Source organism: Branchiostoma belcheri, unplaced genomic scaffold (genome assembly GCF_001625305.1).
Source record: "Branchiostoma belcheri isolate BF01 breed outbred unplaced genomic scaffold, Haploidv18h27 scaffold313, whole genome shotgun sequence".
In the NCBI taxonomy this organism is placed as follows: domain Eukaryota; kingdom Metazoa; phylum Chordata; class Leptocardii; order Amphioxiformes; family Branchiostomatidae; genus Branchiostoma; species Branchiostoma belcheri.
Window position 1 is genome coordinate 54254 of NW_017803925.1, and position 21100 is coordinate 75353.

The 21100-nt window shown below is 41.9% G+C and overlaps 2 protein-coding genes and 2 pseudogenes across 2 annotated transcripts in view; 2 read left to right on the plus strand and 2 right to left on the minus strand.

Moving 5' to 3' along the window:
- LOC109474732 (DNA oxidative demethylase ALKBH2-like) overlaps window positions 1–3675 on the plus strand; it is a 5516-nt gene extending 1841 nt beyond the window's left edge. The window contains exons 2-4 of the mRNA XM_019775093.1: window positions 2848–2976; window positions 3095–3273; window positions 3381–3675. Coding sequence (XP_019630652.1) covers window positions 2848–2976; window positions 3095–3273; window positions 3381–3675 — 603 coding nt within the window. The remainder of the gene's footprint in view (window positions 1–2847; window positions 2977–3094; window positions 3274–3380) is intronic.
- Window positions 3676–3741: 66 nt separating this feature from the next.
- Window positions 3742–4412, plus strand: LOC109474737 (annotated as a pseudogene).
- Window positions 4413–8224: 3812 nt separating this feature from the next.
- On the minus strand, window positions 8225–8904 carry LOC109474739 (annotated as a pseudogene).
- Window positions 8905–8960: 56 nt separating this feature from the next.
- Window positions 8961–20024, minus strand: LOC109474733 (DNA oxidative demethylase ALKBH2-like). Its single transcript, XM_019775094.1, has 4 exons — window positions 19986–20024; window positions 9660–9788; window positions 9363–9541; window positions 8961–9255 (listed from the first exon to the last, which is right to left on the minus strand). Exons 1-4 carry the CDS (start codon window positions 20022–20024, stop codon window positions 8961–8963), a joined length of 642 nt encoding a protein of 213 aa, XP_019630653.1.
- Window positions 20025–21100: the final 1076 nt, after the last annotated feature.

The window sequence follows — 21100 nt, forward strand, 5'->3', positions numbered from 1 at the left end:
AGTGCTCTGAGGTTGCATATACGTGTCAAAACCAGGCCTTTTCCTCTGCTATAACCTCTTCTGTCTGGGCTTTAAGTCTGTTTAGGAGAACTTTTAACATTGTCTTGACTTATGAGTCTTGTGCCATGCCAAAAAAAAACAAACAAGCAACTGGATATTTTTTTAATCGCTCAGACGTTTTATCCATCCATCATCTTACGTCAATTACATTGAAGCCTTGTCAGAATAGCAGGTTTATAAGTACGAGTTAGAGACAGAGAGAGAGAGAGAGATTAGAGATTAGATAGATTTATATTGCAATATTTACCTTCCAAGCGTTATACGGTATATGAATTTCTGAACACTGCAAAACTGCAATGTGCCATTGGATTCCCAGGCGGAGCTGTTCCTGTTTGGATTCTCTGCATCTGAGTCATAATTACGAACTGTTTGAATCATGTCACTTATTACTTTTTTTTTTCTTTTAAGTCCAAACATTTAGTTTCTGGAAGGCCAACGAGACACCGAATTCGAAGGAAAAAATGGCCGAAGGACACCGTTGGCAGGGCTGGGATTCGAACTCTTCAAATAGGTCTAGAAATAACAGCATTGATAACAGCTAGACCAAACCACAAACCGTGCCATGGGTAACGATACCGACGGGCGGGGTAGCAATCTACAATCTACCGACAATCTATTGTGGCGTCGCGTAGCTGTGGGGTCGTGTGGCGTAGCCGTGGGCTTGTGTGGCGTAGCCGTGGGCTTGTGTGGCGTAGCCGTGGGCTTGTGTGGCGTAGTCGCAGAATCGTGTGGCGTAGCTGTGGGAGTCGTGTGGCGTAGCTGTGGGGTCGTGTGGCGTAGCTGTGGGGTCGTGTGGCGTAGCTGTGGGGTCGTGTGGCGTAGCCGTTGGGAAGTGTGGCGTAGCCGTTTGGTTGTGTGGCGTAGTCCCAGAATCGTGTGGCGTAGCGGCAGAGTGCTCGACTCGGAACCAAGAGGTCTCGTGTTCGAGTCCCGACATGCCACCGATCTTGTGCCCTTGGGAAAGGCACTTTACACGACTTTCCTCACTTAACTCAAGTGAAAATGAGTATTGTCCTGTCCTGTATTTGTACTCTGTCTTGGTGGTCACCTCAACATTAGAACCACCTGGCCATTGATATACAGTAAAACCTGTACTAGTGACCACCTCTACATACGGACCACCTGACCATTGATACACAGTCAAACCTGTACTAGTGGTCACTTCTACATACATGTACATGTAAGGACCATTTGGCCATTGATATACAGTCAAACCTGTACTAGTGACCACCTCTACATACGGACCACCTGGCCATTGATATACAGTCAAACCCGTACGAATGGTCAACTGTACATAAGGACCATTTGGCCATTGATATACAGTCAAACCTGTACTAGTGACCACCTCTACATAAGGACAACCTGGCCACTGATATACAGTCAAACATGTTCCCCTCTCTTACCTCTTCATAATGGTAAACGTGTATTCATTACAATTAAACCGTACTAGTGCCCAGCTCAGCAAATGGACCATCTGGCCATTTCATATAACTTTTATAAGGTCAACATGTACTAATGAACACCTCTTAAAAAGAAGCACCTCTTGATAGTCTACTGTAGCTAGCCGGCAGTAACTAAAGAGGATGGTACCCAGGTTACTGAGGCAAATTAACAGTACCTGCTTTGTATCCCTGTAGTTTAACAGCATTTTGTTATTTGCCCGCACGCACTTGTTTGGGGGATCTTTAAAGGATGTCATGTATAAAATCAAGTCAATGAAGCCTTACCACCGATGGGTTTTAGTTGTCATTTGTACACAGTCACTTAACTCAAGAGAAAATGAGTATTGTCCTGTCCTGTATTTGCATTTGTCTTTGTGGTCACCTCAACACTAGAACCACCTGGGCATTGATATACAGTCAAACCTGTACTAGTGACCACCTCTACATAAGGACAACCTGGCCACTGATATGCAGTCAAACATATTCCTCTCTCTTACCTCTTCATAATGGTAAACGTGTATTCATTACATTCAAACCGTACTAGTGCCCACCTCAGCAAAGGGACCATCTGGCCATTTCATATAACTTTTTACAAGGTCAACATGTACTGGTGACCACCTCTTAATAAGGAGCACCTCTCGATAGTCTACTGTAGCTAGGCGGCAGTAACTAAATAAGGATGGTACCCAGGTTACCGAGGCAAATTCATTGTACCTGCTTTGTATCCCTGTAGTTTAACAGAATTTGTCGGCTGGGATTTTTTTTTGCCCGCTAGTTGTCAAGTAGTATGTTATGGACAGGATAGGTATTATTTGCGGCGCTCCTCCACCTGTTATGTGGCGGTGCGCAGCGGCGAAGACTAGGTGTGGTCACTAGGAGGTGTAGAGGTCACGTGAAGGTCAATGCGCCATACCAGACGCCGCGGGAGGTCGTGTCGGGCGGCATCGTTACTTAAGGATGGACAGTTTGTATCCCCAGGAGGTCGTGCTGGGCATGGGTTAATCCTATTGTTCTTTTAATTAAGCCGGGACCTGTTGAATCCCAGCGCGGTCACTTCAAACCTTTCTCACGCGTCCCGGGAGGGCGTGTCGGGCGGTATTATCTATTAAGGGTAGGTTGTGTATGTCTTGCTGTGTCAGTGTTATTGTTTGCTGATTGGTTAAGAGGTAAGAGGATTTTTGTATAAAGCCAGGCAAACTGTGACGGTCTTAGATTGCGACCTGTCCACGCTTCGACACCTTTTCGATTAGCGATGGCTTCTACAGATATCAGGAATTGGCTGAGCCGATCTATACACGAGGGGGACATCACAAGCTGTTCTACCGACCCTGTACCTCTTCAATAGCAGAAGTTACGAGGAGAAAATTTCAACTGTGATTACACGGTATTGTACCGTCCAAGTGTTGCTTCGACCCTGTTTCAAGCGTGCGAAGAGGAGTTTGTGTACAACACCGGGGACTTGGCTCGAGTTCAGGTCAGAATCTCTTCAATAATTCTGTGTAAGTCTTGTCTATTTTGTCAACATCGTTTTACAATCATACACCAATACCTATCAGCGCTGAACGTACGATGTATAACCTTCTTTTTTGTAGATCTTTGGAAAGTATCGTGACATCCCAAGGAAACAAGTTGCTTTTGGTGACCCTGGGTTATCGTACAGATTTTCCGTGGTAGAAATCCCGGCAAGGCCTTGGTCACCGCTGTTAAGGACGATCAAAGACAGAATACAAGAAGTAACCGGGCAAGAGTTCAACTTTGTCCTTATCAACAGGTAAGGCACTTGTAATTGATCTGTCTGTGACCTTGTTGACGTGTTAGATCAGTTGTGTAATGGTGTAGGGATTTATGTTGGTAACGTTATTTCTGTTGGTTTCACAGATACAAAGATGGTTTAGATTACATCGGAGAACACAGAGATGACGAAGAAGGGCTAGTACAAAATGCTTCAATCGCTTCACTGTCTCTCGGACAAAAACGAGACTTTATTTTCAAGCACTGTGATGCACGCGGGAAGTACAAGAAACGTGTGGTAGAGCCGATTAAAATAGAATTAGAACATGGTAGCCTCCTAATGATGAACTATCCAACCAACCGATTCTGGTTTCACTCGCTACCTGTCCGGAGAAAGGCAACAGCCGCAGGAATAAATATGACCTTCAGAAAAATGGCTTAAAACATATGACCTTGGTTTGATCTGTATACATGTACATTTTGTTTTTGTAGGCTCTGAGGTATCACATAAGGCTGTCACTGAACGTGCAACGTCATTCTTGTGAAGATCACCAACCATGCCGCACGAGTGTGACGTCTGTGGCAGAGAGTTCAGTCGAAAAGCAAACCTCGCACGTCATCGCGATACGATACACGGAGACGTGGCAGAAATTTCTTCGGGAGAAGAGAGCATGGACACCGAGCCGGGTTCTTACCGATCGCTGACATATTTGACGACACTGACGACCTGTCGGACAGGAGGCAACGACTGAGCATGACACGGAGTCACTTGAATCTTACGAGGAATGTGAAGTTTCAGAAGAAGATAAGTCTGTAATGGACTCTCAGGAGGTAGAGTCAGCGACAGAAACTGACAGCGATCAAAGTGGTTCCGAGAGTGATGCAAGCTCGATTGTGTCTTCCAGCCCGGCCCCTTCTGATAAAAGTGAAGAGTACGGCTACGACAGTGGTGACGAGGAAGAGTGGACGCTCTATCGCGACTGGACCATTCCACTAACTCACGATCCAGGCGATGTCCCTCAACGCGTGATCAAGGAGACAAAACGCGCTGGAAAAAAGTTTTATCTTGTAGAATTTGCTGCCTTGCCTCCACCTTACAGTTATGAGATAATACACAGCAAGAACTGGGTCTCAGAGCAGACATTGATGAAAAAATACGGCTTTCTTGTTCTGAAGTAATACAACATTGTCCTTCCATCGACAGTAACACTTTCCATAATAGCTAATGTACCATTGATACACATGTACCATTTCGTCAATAGAGAGATATTGCAAAGAGTGATTCACGACATTAAAATGTACGTAATGAGTGACTCACGACATTAATATGTACGTAATGAGTGACTCACGACATTAATATGTACGTAATGAGTGACTCGCGACATTAATATGTACGTAATGAGTGACTCACGATATCAATATGTACGTAATGAGTGACTCACGACTTCATTCAATATGGACGCAATGACTGACTCACGATATCGATATGTACGCAATGAGTGATTCACGACATTAATATGTACACAATGAGTGATTCACGATATCGTTATGCACGTAATGAGTGACTCATCGTGTCATTATGACAAAGCGTTATAGTCATGAAGCGAATAAATACAATATTACGTCACATGAATAATGTTTCTTGTTTTTGATCAGTATGTGTGGTTGTGTGGACTGTCAGACGTAAGAACGATAGTATAAATATGGGTGTCGCACTACGTAAGAGTCATTCGCGAAGATGAATATTCAGTTAAAGTTGCCATGTCGCCTCGTCTGTAGCTGATGCTCTGGGTCAGGGAAGTCGTACTTTGTACAGAAACTGTTAACGTCGGGAGCTGAATGGCTGGATCCGGGACCGTTCGAACACGTGGTGTGGTGTTATTCAGAATACCAGGAAAATCGTCACAGCGAACTCAGCTCTAAATTGGGACCAAAGATTCAGTTTCAAGAAGGTCTTCCTGAAAACTGGAATGACGTTACGAAGCCGGGATGTCGTAACGCTGTCGTAATTGATGATCAAATGGAAGACGTAGTGAAGGGAGACAAGGTCATAAAATTATTCACTCGGGCCAGCCGTCACAGAGGCATATCGGTTTTCTTGTTAGTGCAAAACCTCTTCTACCAGGGGCTCAGAACGATCAGTCTTAACTCTAGTTATATCGCCCTGTTTAAGTCTCCCAGAGATCAGAGTATGGTTACTACACTGGCCAAGCAGATGTTCCCCGGACATAGCAAATTCCTACAAGAATATTACGAGGACGCCGTCAATAAGAAGACTCACGGTCATTTGTTACTTGACCTGCATCCGGAATCACCTAATGAGTTGCGCGTGAGAAGTGGTATGCTCACCCCTCAACCCTACGTGTACCTGAGGAAATAATAAAACGCCGTGTCGACCACTCTGAGCTGTCACAACGAGTCGAGATGTCACATAGACTACATCGTCACACAGACTGTCTTCGCGTCTTGAGCAAAGCCAACCCCAAATTGCGGAAAGCTATTCTGTCGACAGCCCCAAACGATCTTCTAAAGTCGATTTGCGACTGTTCACACAACGTCCTGAAAGGAAACATCCGTCTCACACCAGGACAAAAGAAAGGACTGTCCCGACACAAGAACACTCTTCGCCAGCTCGGCGACAAGAAGATTCCACTGTCCAAGAAAAGGCAGACGTTGGTTCAAAAGAGCGGGTTCCTGTCCCTGCTGCTCAGTCCGATCATTTCGGCCATCACGTCTCTGTTTGGTGGGAGGAAATAACGGAAATCTGCGTCATGGAGTACGGCAGAAAGATGGCCCTTGTTCCTCAAGAATTGCTTTCCACGATCCAAGCCAAACAACAGGAAGAGATGACCCCACTGGTTAAATCTGCTTTAAGTATGGACGACCAAATGCGAGACGTAATGTCGCGTCAAGATTTAGCCGATGACGAGAAAGCAACCCTGTACCAACAGCTTCTCCAGCGTTATCTCACGTACAGAGACAAACGACGAGCCGAGCCAGTCAGCGTCAGGTTGGTAACGTCGAACTCCACCCCTGCTGCCACCGTCACCGCTACGAACAATGTCGCTAAAGATGAAGGGTCCACCACCACCTCTCCCAGCACCGCCTCGGCTACCGGTAAAGAAGACAAGGCCATATTGGCGGCTTTCCCCAAAAACATGAAAGCGCGCGCCCAACAGTTTCTTAATCACAGCCAGTCGGGTTGGGTGTCTTATGGCGGCCTCTGGCGTGTTTATGCGTGCCAGCCCTCTGCTGAAGGCTCGCCATCCAATGGGGTTGAAATTCTGTCTCCGTTGAATCACATCTCTTAAGAGATCCGATATCTGGGATCCGGGAACTACTTGCGTATCGTAGAGAAGCTCTCCGTGTTGGTTGTAATCGAGAATGTCCCCTCCCTTGTGTTTGATGATGTTGAGCAACTGTTGGGCGCGCGCTTTCATGTTTTTTGGGAAAGCCGCCAATATGGCATTGTCTTCTTTACCGGTAGCCGAGGCGTTGCTGGGAGAGGTGGTGGTGGACCCTTGGAATCTTCTTGTCGCCGAGCTGGCGAAGAGTGTTCTTGTGTCGGGACAGTCCTTTCTTTTGTCCTGGTGTGAGACGGATGTTTCCTTTCAGGACGTTGTGTGAACAGTCGCAAATCGACTTTTGAAGATCGTTTGGGGCTGTCGACAGAATAGCTTTCCGCAATTTGGGGTTGGCTTTGCTCAAGAGGCGAAGACAGTCTGTGTGACGATGTAGTCTATGTGACATCTAGACTCGTTGTGACAGCTGGGAGTGGTCGACACGGCGTTTTATTATTTCCTCAGGTACACGTAGGGTTGAGGGGTGAGCATACCACTTTTCACGCGCAACTCATTAGGTGATTCCGGATGCAGGTCAAGGAACAAAAGACCGTGAGTCTTCTTATTGACGGCGTCCTCGTAACATTCTTGTAGGAATTTGCTATGTCCGGGGAACATCTGCTTGGCCAGTGTAGTAACCATACTCTGATCTCTGGGAGACTTAAACAGGGCGATATAACTAGAGTTAAGACTGATCGTTCTGAGCCCCTGGTAGAATAGATTTTGCACTAACAAGAAAACCGATATGCCTCTGTGACGGCTGGCCCAAGTGAATAATTTTATGACCTTGTCTCCCTTCACTACGTCTTCCATTTGATCATCAATTACGACAGCGTTACGACATCCCGGCTTCGTAACGTCATTCCAGTTTTCAGGAAGACCTTCTTGAAACTGAATCTTTGGTCCCAATTTAGAGCTGAGTTCGCTGTGACGATTTTCCTGGTATTCTGAATAACACCACACCACGTGTTCGAACGGTCCCGGATCCAGCCATTCAGCTCCCGACGTTAACAGTTTCTGTACAAAGTACGACTTCCCTGACCCAGAGCATCAGCTACAGACGAGGCGACATGGCAACTTTAACTGAATATTCATCTTCGCGAATGACTCTTACGTAGTGCGACACCCATATTTATACTATCTTTCTTACGTCTGGCAGTCCACACAACCACACATACTGATCAAAAACAAGAAACAATTATTCATGTGACGTAATATTGTATTATTCGCTTCATGACTATAACGCTTTGTCATAATGACACGATGAGTCACTCATTACGTGCATAACGATATCGTGAATCACTCATTGTGTACATATTAATGTCGTGAATCACTCATTGCGTACATATCGATATCGTGAGTCAGTCATTGCGTCCATATTGAAGTCGTGAGTCACTCATTACGTACATATTGATATCGTGAGTCACTCATTACGTACATATTAATGTCGCGAGTCACTCATTACGTACATATTAATGTCGTGAGTCACTCATTACGTACATATTAATGTCGTGAGTCACTCATTACGTACATTTTAATGTCGTGAATCACTCTTTGCAATATCTCTCTATTGACGAAATGGTACATGTGTATCAATGGTACATTAGCTATTATGGAAAGTGTTACTGTCGATGGAAGGACAATGTTGTATTACTTCAGAACAAGAAAGCCGTATTTTTTCATCAATGTCTGCTCTGAGACCCAGTTCTTGCTGTGTATTATCTCATAACTGTAAGGTGGAGGCAAGGCAGCAAATTCTACAAGATAAAACTTTTTTCCAGCGCGTTTTGTCTCCTTGATCACGCGTTGAGGGACATCGCCTGGATCGTGAGTTAGTGGAATGGTCCAGTCGCGATAGAGCGTCCACTCTTCCTCGTCACCACTGTCGTAGCCGTACTCTTCACTTTTATCAGAAGGGGCCGGGCTGGAAGACACAATCGAGCTTGCATCACTCTCGGAACCACTTTGATCGCTGTCAGTTTCTGTCGCTGACTCTACCTCCTGAGAGTCCATTACAGACTTATCTTCTTCTGAAACTTCACATTCCTCGTAAGATTCAAGTGACTCCGTGTCATGCTCAGTCGTTGCCTCCTGTCCGACAGGTCGTCAGTGTCGTCAAATATGTCAGCGATCGGTAAGAACCCGGCTCGGTGTCCATGCTCTCTTCTCCCGAAGAAATTTCTGCCACGTCTCCGTGTATCGTATCGCGATGACGTGCGAGGTTTGCTTTTCGACTGAACTCTCTGCCACAGACGTCACACTCGTGCGGCATGGTTGGTGATCTTCACAAGAATGACGTTGCACGTTCAGTGACAGCCTTATGTGATACCTCAGAGCCTCAAAAACAAAATGTACATGTATACAGATCACACCAAGGTCATATGTTTTAAGCCATTTTTCTGAAGGTCATATTTATTCTTGCTCCTGTTGCCTTTCTCCGGACAGGTAGCGAGTGAAACCAGAATCGGTTGGTTGGATAGTTCATCATTAAGAGGCTACCATGTTCTAATTCTATTTTAATCGGCTCTACCACACGTTTCTTGTACTTCCCGCGTGCATCACAGTGCTTGAAAATAAAGTCTCGTTTTTGTCCGAGAGACAGTGAAGCGATTGAAGCATTTTGTACTAGCCCTTCTTCGTCATCTCTGTGTTCTCCGATGTAATCTAAACCATCTTTGTATCTGTGAAACCAACAGAAATAACGTTACCAACATAAATCCCTACACCATTACACAACTGATCTAACACGTCAACAAGGTCACAGACAGATCAATTACAAGTGCCTTACCTGTTGATAAGGACAAAGTTGAACTCTTGCCCGGTTACTTCTTGTATTCTGTCTTTGATCGTCCTTAACAGCGGTGACCAAGGCCTTGCCGGGATTTCTACCACGGAAAATCTGTACGATAACCCAGGGTCACCAAAAGCAACTTGTTTCCTTGGGATGTCACGATACTTTCCAAAGATCTACAAAAAAGAAGGTTATACATCGTACGTTCAGCGCTGATAGGTATTGGTGTATGATTGTAAAACGATGTTGACAAAATAGACAAGAGTTACACAGAATCATTGAAGAGATTCTGACCTGAACTCGAGCCAAGTCCCCAGTGTTGTACACAAACTCCTCTTCGCACGCTTGAAACAGGGTCGAAGCAACACTTGGACGGTACAATACCGTGTAATCACAGTTGAAATTTTCTCCTCGTAACTTCTGCTATTGAAGAGGTACAGGGTCGGTAGAACAGCTTGTGATGTCCCCCTCGTGTATAGATCGGCTCAGCCAATTCCTGATATCTGTAGAAGCCATCGCTAATCGAAAAGGTGTCGAAGCGTGGACAGGTCGCAATCTAAGACCGTCACAGTTTGCCTGGCTTTATACAAAATCCTCTTACCTCTTAACCAATCAGCAAACAATAACACTGACACAGCAAGACATACACAACCTACCCTTAATAGATAATACCGGCCGACACGCCCTCCCGGGACGCGTGAGAAAGGTTTGAAGTGACCGCGCTGAATTCAACAGGTCTCGGCTTAATCAAAAGAACAATAGGATCAACCCATGCCCAGCACGACCTCCTGGGGATACAATCTTTATGTAACGATGCCGCCCGACACGACCTCCCGCGGCGTCTGGTATGGCGCATTGACCTTCACGTGACCTCTACACCTCCTAGTGACCACACCTAGTCTTCGCCGCTGCGCTCCGCCACATAACAGGTGGAGGAGCGCCGCAAATAATACCTATCCTGTCCATAACATACTACTTTGTCATTTGTACACAGTCATTTAGCATAATATCGTTGCCATTTTCAATGTAAGTAGATTTGCAAATGGAAACATTTTAATTTGTTAGGTGTATTTTGCTACTAACCCTCAGCCAGTATGCAGGTCAGTTACAACCTACGCAACAACAATAACAACAACAACAACAACAAAACCAAACGAAGTTTTCTTTTGTGTTGATCGGCCGGCTTTGACGTACCTCAAGAATCTGAATGTACGTTCTAACTACATGTAAGGGTGGTCTGCGGTAGAATGGCCTCGGGATCTTGTTGACCCTGGAGCCGACGAGCTAGCCTGTATACTAGGGTAGTTCTGCCTCTCCCAACTAATTGACCAATTACGCTCAACTCACACCACGTCACATGCAACCAATCATAACCAATGATTCTCTGTAGCTAACTGTCTAATTACGGTGTATTGACGCAGAGTGGCACAATAATAGCTGGGCAACCATTAATCTCAGACCTGTCAAAGTTAACATTCAGCGCTCTTCGATCTTGAGGGTGTTGCAGAGAGACATCGCGTCGAATGCGTGTGAATGACGTGTTTAGATCGCACGCTTGAATGCTTTCAATTAACACTTTCAAACCGCCGTTCTTAACATGAACAGTAGGAAAGAAATTTGGACAACCAGAAAAACTGATCTAATCACAGTTTATAACATGAACTACGCCATTTTATCATTTCTGCCTTGTGTCACACATAGTGAGCCTACTGGTGTATGTCTGAAAGTTTTTCTGGTAAACGTACAGCTTACACCCTGTGGAAAAATGGTTTAAGCCACTATTAATAGAAAGTAGCTCACGTGATTACATTTGACAAATCAGAACTGTCGANTTCTTAACATGAACAGTAGGAAAGAAATTTGGACAACCAGAAAAACTGATCTAATCACAGTTTATAACATGAACTACGCCATTTTATCATTTCTGCCTTGTGTCACACATAGTGAGCCTACTGGTGTATGTCTGAAAGTTTTTCTGGTAAACGTACAGCTTACACCCTGTGGAAAAATGGTTTAAGCCACTATTAATAGAAAGTAGCTCACGTGATTACATTTGACAAATCAGAACTGTCGATTGCGTTGACCTTTACTCCAAACTAATGTATATATATATCTTAAAACCAGTTTTCTAATAATAGCACGGTATATATACCCGAGCGCCAACTTTTTTTTCTATAACGTTGGAGAGTAGAGAGAGAGCTGACATAAACCGACTTCGTTTCGCCGACAGCACTTAACGTCCATGTGAGTACCTGACCTTATCAATTGTTTCTATTCCACTGCAAAAAAATCCCATTGCGTAAAATATCACAACTTTCAACTACCACCGGAAATGCTGAAAACGCTATTTTTGGTCAGATTTTGACATTTTTGGGGGTGGCCGATCAATAATTCCTACTGTGTGTACTTATTTAAAAGCCTGTTGATTCTTGCCAAGTCTGCATTATGCTTCGGTATGGAGTTGTACCGCAGCTAGGGCCATTCCAGTCGTGTTTAAAAGGTATTGTAGGAATTTTTTTCGTTTTGTCGCTGTGTTCGTTCTGTGCCCGAAAACCGTGTGTCTGCCCCGCCCAAGGTCCTGGCCTGTCAAATCCCCATTTACAGATTTCTCGTCAATTTTACGATTGAAACCTCTCTAAGGATAATCGATTGCTACTCGAAGCCTTTAATTTTAGAAATGATCTATAGAACCATGCTCATTTTCTTCTGTAATGTTTGATAAAAAAAGGTTTGGTTTAAAAAGAAAGGGTAATTACATGTAAGTGATTTTGACGTGGCATGGTCTACGCCCAACCAAAGCACTGGTTAAAACGTCATGTTGCAAACTTTTACGTTCATTGTCTATAAAGCATCATAGCCTACGTGATTTTAACGTTTGACAATATTAAAGCTAAAATATCTAATAGATATCTAATAAAGTATCTAATAGATAGCTCGTTTTTTTTTCTCTGTAAAACCGCGTGCTCGTCGCAGTAGGCGAGACTGGTGTGTTTTGTTGGGTAGCATGTCCTGTTTATTTGTTTAAATGCCCTTTTTTTTACTTTCTTCATAACGTTGTGTCACTGACATATTGTTTCTCGGGACGTCTCAGAGTGGCGAGAGTGGTGTGTTTTGCTGGGTAGCATGTCCTGCTTATTTGTTTAAAAGTCTTTTTTTTACTTTCTTCATAACGTTGTATCACTGACATATCGTTTCTTGGGACGTCTCAGAGTGGCGAGACTGGTGTGTTTTGCTGGGTAGCATGTCCTGCTTATTTGTTTAAAAGTCTTTTTTTTACTTTCTTCATAACGTTGTATCACTGACATATCGTTTCTTGGGACGTCTCAGAGTAGTAGTATAAAGAATCTAGCTGTGTCGTCGAATCTCTCTATAATATATTTAGGTAGTATGGGCAAGATCTTTTCTGGTGTCCGCCATGAAAGAAGTACTCATTCTAGGACAGATCACCAAAGTTTCCTTCATTTTCAGCAGGTAACCCACTCAGTGGTAACACTGCTTTTCAGTGGGGCCCTGTGTCATACATAAATAAACACATAACATAACGTTACATAAAATCTCATACAAACAATGGAATTATGGTACAATAGATAATGATACTGACAACGGAAAAAATGATCAGATAACAAATAGATAATAATACTAATAACAGAAATGTTCAATTTCATAGCCCAATTAGCTTCAATTGTCGTTATCGAGGGGTCAAAGGTCAGGACAAGTTTTACATTGGGTTTTTAAAGGGAGACTCTTCTTAAAGGGTGCTGCATTGAAACATGGAAAAACAGGCATAAAAATGGGCATCATATCTCACCTTTACGAAGTTTAGGTGACACAAACTCACATTCATTTGTTAGCACATTTATTAAAATGGACCTGCAAAAAGTTTCGGGGAAAATTGGACAGCAAAACTCGAACTACAGCTGTGTTCCCAAACACAGGCGCACTTTGTCCCCATATCCCAGGTTGATTTCAATGTGGTAAGCAGGAGGGGTGTGTGCCAACAGAAAAGCCAATAACTATACAACTTAATGGAAAACCTCCATTTTTTTGCAAAAACATTCACTCAAAACCCTACAATGTACAATCCACCACAAAAATGCCAAGGATTCAACAAAATTTCCACCAAAAGAACGGTTTTAAAGTTATTTTTTATTTTGAGGTCTCTGACCTAGCAACTTGTGCGCATGCCCTTCAACCCGCGTCACCCCTTAAAGGAAGAAATGGAAGTATAAGTCTTTATAAAGTGTGGAAGACGGTTCCAGAGTTTAGGACTTTTATGATGATGATGATGTTGGAGGACATTTCGCCTTGCAACATGTAGTGCCCTTCTTGTCATTGATTTATTCGAGACTTCGAAAATTCTACGTAATGTCGCTCTTAAAGATAACAATTTGTCACTCAAGAGAGATAGATTTTGAGAGCATTTATGTTCTGAAATACTTACAAATGTACATTCCGTTATGATACATGTTAAGTAATACGTATATTTGTAATGTAATTGTTTCTTATTTCTGTGCATTTTGTAACAGGGGAAAGGGCAGAAAGGGTCAAGTAACAACAAAAATATCCAGCTCAACAATAGAGATAATGATCCGGTCAACCATTAATATTAAACCTGTCAAAGTTGACACTTCATGACCGTTGTTAATTATACTACACCCAAATTCCGAGGTAGGTTAAAATATGTGCATTTTGTCTTAACAGAGTTTTGGATGAAGTCAAAATTCCAACAAGCTTTTTACAATTTGTTTTTGTTATAATATCAAAGTTCAGCTTTTGGAGTAGCAGTGTCATTCATACAAAACAAGCATAGTGCAATGAACTGGATGATTCAGATTTTTTGTCTCGTGACCTTTCGCAGCTTAATTTTCTGCGGAGCCTGATATTTTGTGTTTGTGATAGAAAAAAGCCTCCGGTGTTAGTGTAGAAATTGCATTACGAAAAAAAGTGGTGTAAAACGGATTGTTGAAAGTTTTTTTGTGTGATTAATTGTAGTTTATTCTTCTGTGGACATACTGAAGGCTCTTTGTGAAATGACAGACCTATAATTAAATTATCACGAGGTTTTGAACATCTGTTCGTAAATTACATCGAGTGTCTTTTTCGGTCCAGGAGTAAAAGCCCATGTGATACTTTCCTGACTTTTTTGTGACGTTTAATGTCCATTGTTGTCTTGCAGGTCTTTTATTTACATGTCATATCTAGTCATGTTTTGTAAGTCCATCATAAATATGTGCGACTTTTATAGGTCATGTTGTAAGTAAAAGGTTACCGAAATTGTCCCAAATGCCTATCTTTTGCACAAATTCCCGACATGTTCACATTTTTCACTTTAATGTAGAAAAAATGTTTAGAATTATCTTTGATGGTATTTCATGCAATATGTGATGCCTTGCGAGTACTTTGCAACAAGTCCTACTTTAAGTTTATATTGCACGATAAAATGGCCCAGAATCCCATAGACCAACTGTTTTCAGTATTCACTTGCAAATATCCAAGCTGTGTGGGTATCCTAGCCATTTGAAAGTATAAGGAAAATTGATAATAAGCGAAACTGTGTATGCTTCTTTTGTCATTTAATCAAAGCTTTATCACTTAGAAGACAAATTGGCAGCAATTAGGAATAAGAAACAATGACTTCAATTTTTTTTGCATGTTCACATTGCGGGGTTTTGTCTCTAAATAGTGTAAGTAGCTATGGAGACCACGTTAACATTTGGGAATCCAACACGGATACCAGAGGGAACAATATCACTTAGTTGTATCTGGGACATATAATTATACATTTTATAGGTGACTCAAGTACTAGCATGGTTGTGACTTTTGTTTTTATTTGGTATATACTTAGCTCAGTGCCTTCAAAATTCCAATATCATTTAGTATAGACACAAAGATACTAGTCAACTAGATAGCATTAGTATTTATAGGGAGATGAGGGAATGTGATAAATTTTAGACATACAGTGACCCTTGACTGACAATATAACCTTGACATTAGACTTTAAATAAGCCAATATACTAGTAGGATACAATATAACAATCATTGAATGAGCCATTTTGCAGAAAAGCAGGATGGAATATCAGATCGTATTATTCCTCTAGTGATTTAGACATCCGATGCAATTCAGAGAGGAAAAAAACGGATTTTCAATTTCAATTTTCTGGTCATCATATTAATAAAGTTGAATTAATCCTACCCCACAACTGATATTTGTTAGGCAAAAATGTGATCTTGCTGACGAAAAACGGCTGCTTGTTTTGTATCACAGACCAGGTCTAGCTATTCATTAGCATACCCTAAAATAAACAGATGCCTAACTAGGCTTGTTTTGGGGCTATTTCAAACGCTTCAATGACGGAATGATGACGAAAATGTTCTGAACAATGGCAGTCAATGTCAATTTTAGACCGATACCCCCATCCGTAATATTTTTTTGTGTGGTTTTGTTACCCTGAAATTCCATTTGGTAGCTTTCAACTCAAAACAAATAAACGATAACAAACACGAATTTATACATAATATACTTGAAAAGATTACTTTTCTCGCAATAATTTCCCATTTCTATGCCATGTATCGTCGAGTATTGTTTAAGACCTGGGAAAAAACAGACAGAAAACAATGTGCACTCAGCGTGCCCTCAGATACTAAGTCCCCTCCGTTTGACCTAGGTTGCGGCGCTCATGCTTGATAGCACTGGGACAAAACCATTGACATTTTGTCCTCAGGCAGACTTTCCTTCCAGCTCGTTTGTCACCCGGGTGTCATGGCGCCATCTTTAAACGTTGTTGGATTTAGGTGGCAGAACACATGTACTCTGCTGGTCTAAGGCTGCCCAGACTGACCCTCAGTAAAGATCTCATTACCTCTTTGAAAAATGGAGGTATTGTTTTTGGTGTGTCTGTCTGTGTGTGTGTGCGTGTGTGTGTGTATGTGTGTGAGTGTGTGTGTGTGTGTGTGTGTGTGAGTGTGTGTGTTCTTCAGCAATATTGTGGTAAGCATAACGTCATAACGCCTTTATGGATTGTAATGTTTTTGGTATGTTGGTAGGTCATAGAAAGACAAACGTCAAGGTCAAATATTGGCCTCCTGGTGGCTGACCTTAGTACTGCAGCAGAACTGCCGGTTTTTGTATCTTTTGTCCTCAACATGCTATGGTCTTGACTTTTTCTTGTCAGATACCTTTTCCTGTCAGGAGTAAGTGGTGTGAGTTTTGTTCCCATGGCAGTTTGTTCTGGAACTGTAGGGGACTTTCTGGCCAAATTTATAAAAGTCGATAAGTCAAGATAGTAACATCATTTTTTTTTTTGGTATGTAGAGAGAGAGATGTACATCATTAAATACAGAATAGAGTAGGTAAACTGATCCTACAAATGTAGGTCTTTAGCCAAGAACTCCATCTAAGGAGGTACACCAGCTTCTTGGAAGGAAGGATGTAGCGACCATTCACAAAACAGAAGATTATTAGTTATTGTTAGGTATTTAGTAATTTATTTTTGTATTAATTTGAATTTTATTTACTTATTTATTGTGTTCCCGTGACCTCCCCCCCCCGCAATAAATAGGGGTATAAATAAAGGTTATTGATTTGATTGATTGATTGAAATTGTGCAAATGAGACTTAATGCATAAATAAAGAGGAAGTTCTATGATTACAGTTTTTTTACATATAGTACTTTTATACATGCAATCTATGTAATCTATGGCAGGAGGAACATCAGCAGATATCAATTATGCAAATGATGATGTAATTTGCATACTTAATGTGAAAATTCTGTGATTCCTTATTGGTGAATAATGGGAATTTTACATCTTGCGACATGTATAAGTTATTTCATTTCAGAAGCAAAAGCACTCTGCTTTACTCCTGTCTACCTCTCACAAGACATGTTTTAGCCAGGCTTTTGTCCATACTACTTTTAATGACAATGACAATGGACCTTATTGCAGGTTCACGCCCTACACGGGCCAAATGTACTTGAGTTAAATACCAAGTCATAGACTTCACCATTAATAATGTGTTCTGCGACGTTTTAGACCTTGTTAAAACAAGAGCAAGACAAAGGGGTGGTATTAGCAGCACAAGAAGGAATAGTAAAAAATGCTAGGAGCATCTAACCACTCACTATCTGACTTTTGTCTGATTGACACATTTAAAACGGGTAAAATATGTTCAATATAGTGATCTTTATTCAATTTTTAGTTACTTTTGAGAAAACATGCGGCACGTCTAGTTTTAGTAGTCAAAGGCGGATTTTAATGCACAGGTTACTGGAATAACTGTAAACACGCGCGTTGGTAGGAGTGGCACACGGATCTCAAGGTCAAACAAAAGTAGTTGGGCAAGTAAGGGCAAAAATAACACATTCAAATTTAGACGAAACATGCTCAACAGCGCCACCTTCTGAGACAAAACTAATTTGCAGCATTAGTGGTCAAAATTCTCCGATCGAGACGGTTAGAAGTATTGACTTGTAACTTATGTAAGCGTTCAAGTGATATTTCATCACACACTATCAATGTGTTATTAGCACGTTTCAAACTTGATTTTTTCATATTATGAACACATTCGATGTCTAGCTATAGGATACACACAAAGGTGAAATGATGTATCGTAATAAGAAAGTGGCATTCAACATTTTCAATGTTCCTTTGTCATGTTGGAATATTGTAATTCATGTTTGGTAGTAGTTCAACATATAACTATGGTACTGAAGTGTTACTTGATAGTTTGAGATAGAAATTGCAAGGTTTATATTGATATTTGTGTTACAGTAGCTGGAAGTTCTTGGGGCTAGGAGTAAGTATTTAAGTGCCAAAATGCCAAAATCCATTCTAAAGGACAAAAAATTTGAAGAAATGAAAATCAAGAGTCTATTATTCACCATGTCACTTAAACATTGCTTTGTGTTAACTGATTTATTTAACCTTTATGTCAACCTAGATTTTTTAAGCCTCAAACACCCGTACGGGGTCCGGGCGTTTAGTTTTATGTGCTATTTGAAAATATTTATTCGAAAAAAAATTGTCCCGTGACTTTGTCAACCCCATGTTCATGCCTGCAGGCTCCATTTTTTGCATAAATTATGATAATGAGCTAGAATTTTTTACAATTAATCTTGCCAAAATATACCTCTTACTATGTTTAATCATATGTGCAAAGATTACTGAATAATGCAAAAAAGAATATAAATTTGAAAGAAACGAAATGGGGTCATTAGACCCCGTCCGTCGCAAAAAAGTTCGGGTGTTTGAAGGGTTAATGAAGGCACCTTTTTGTGCCAAACTTTTCTTCTATGCGCACACTCGCATCAGTTTTGGGGTTTCCAGAGGATGTCATCCATGTAATCAATTCAACATTGCAGAACTAAGAACAAGATGGACATATTCACATATTAATTAGGTGAACACCTTATTGGAATAAATAATGAGAAAATGCCCTTATTCCACTGATTGATGGGAATTTTATACTTTTGGAGGGTACCTGAAGCGAATATTATTAAACATAACTTATTCAAATCAAGACTCTATTTGCATGACGTTTGAGGAAATGCTACAATTGTCTCTTCTTTGGACAATCCAAAACAAATTATTCAAATAAGGATATGTTTTGCATGATTACTGAGCTTGAGAAATGTTTATAAGTTGTCAATCGCAAAAGTCAACATCATTTGGCGAAGAATGAGCTCGTGGAACTTTAATTTCTGTTTATAGTGATTATTCCTGCAGTTTATATATTAACTTTCCCTCCCACATTCCATCAACAAAAGTCGATGAGTGTGGTCTTTTACGCCTCGGTCACAACCCGCCGTACGTGCTTTTGTCCGTACGCTTTTTGGGAGGCTACGTCTGCTACGTTTTTCTAAAAACTTGGGGAAGGAGTGGCGTCGACGCGCGTCACTCACACGGTTTCGCAAGGTGTAAGAGTGTGGTCTGCACGCCACGTCTGGCCATGAGCGATTGCGTGCACCGTTCGTTGCGCAAGTGGTAAGTAAGTTAGTTGTACGTGCTTACAACGTACGATCCCTGTGCGATTGCAACTTTACCGTAAGGAGGCCGTACTCACACGTGCTTCTTACGTACGGGGCACGCGCGTCGCCCGTACTCGCACGTACGGGTGGTGAATCCGTAAACCGCACGCAGAAAAAAGTTTTACATGCACTTAAAGTTCTACGGCGTGTTTGCGTGCTCCCAAATCCGTAGGATTCCGTACGGAGGTGGTACTCACCACGCACGGATGCCCTACGTTTGCCCACGTTTTTGCACGTAGACAGCACGCAGAAGCACGTACGGCGGGTTGTGACCGAGGCTTTACTCATGGCCGGTGCTCCGTGTCGACAACGCCACCTTTCGATACAAAAGAAAAGTGAAGCATGCAGAAGCTCTATTTTGTTGGTTGTCATTTAACGATTTTTTTATGTTTGTATAGAATGATATGATACAATCTCTAATGGGTGATTTATGTTTAGACACGATGACGGGTGTGTGTACGTCAGCGTGTTGGAGGTTGATGGTCCTGGTGCTGACACTGACGACGTCTTCGGTGACTGGGCAAGGTAAACCTCGAATTTCAATTTTCATTGCTTGTCTTTCATGCTGCCTACTGCCTAAATGCCTAGACCAGACCTGATCCTCTTCTTTTGTCCTTCCAGGCAGCACGGTCATTAGCCTTTAATTACTAGTTTAGCAAACTTGAGGACCATCCTGTGTCATGTACTATCTGGTCCCGCATCTTTTGGGGGGTCTTCCTCTAGGCCTCAAGGCCCGGTTTCATCCAATTATAAATAATGTATTTTTTCTTTATTTGTAAATATTTTTTGCATGTTAATGTCAATAGGCTAAATGCATAAAATGATGTCCATGGAAACTGATTAACATAATACATGCAAAAAAGGATAACGCGAAAGTCTAAAAGCAACTGCTAGAAAGTACATACTTATCCAACTAATATGGGTGGGAGAGTGGGTGTGGCCTTCTACTTATATATGGCCTGTACCCCGGCTCAACAGCGCCACCTTTTGATACAGAAGAAAAGTACAGCATGCAAAAGCTCTATTTTGTTGATAGCGAGTCATTTTACGATATTTGAATAATGAAGGAAGCTGCGTGGATCAAAATTAACTCCAGTCATGAGCCGTGATGAAGGGTTATATGGACACAGTCATGTTTGGGACTTATAATCAGCCCAGAACCTTTTTATGGGTTCACCACACCACGAAGTGGTGGTGAACCCATATTGCTTTTTCTGATGTTTCTTCTCCTCCTTCTCCTCCTCCTGCCATATCTTTAAATGGATTCAGCTTCTTCATTTTAGGGCCTAAGGTCCTGAAATTTGGTATGGAGGTACAGTGGGCAAATACCCCTAGGCGTTTTTTTAATTTTTGTGATACAGGCTTTTAGAATGGTTTTATTTGAGTTTTTTGGCTGTTTTATAGCAAATGTATTACTGTGTTAGTGTGCCGTGTTTACCACGTCTGGGCATGAGTCATCACAATGGAATGCAGGGCATCAACCAATAGGCATGCAGCTTTCCTCTATACTTCTTGCTGATTGGCTGTTGGGATTTAACTTGATTAACACCCGCATAGAGCATTTCCACCTGCACAGAGCATTTCTTGCTGATTGGCTGTTGGGATTTAACTTGATTAACACCTGCACAGAGCATTTCCATACTGACAGTATGTCTTTATTCAAGTGTTTTGGTAGGTATTTCAAGCTTTTCTGCTCCAGCATTGGAATGC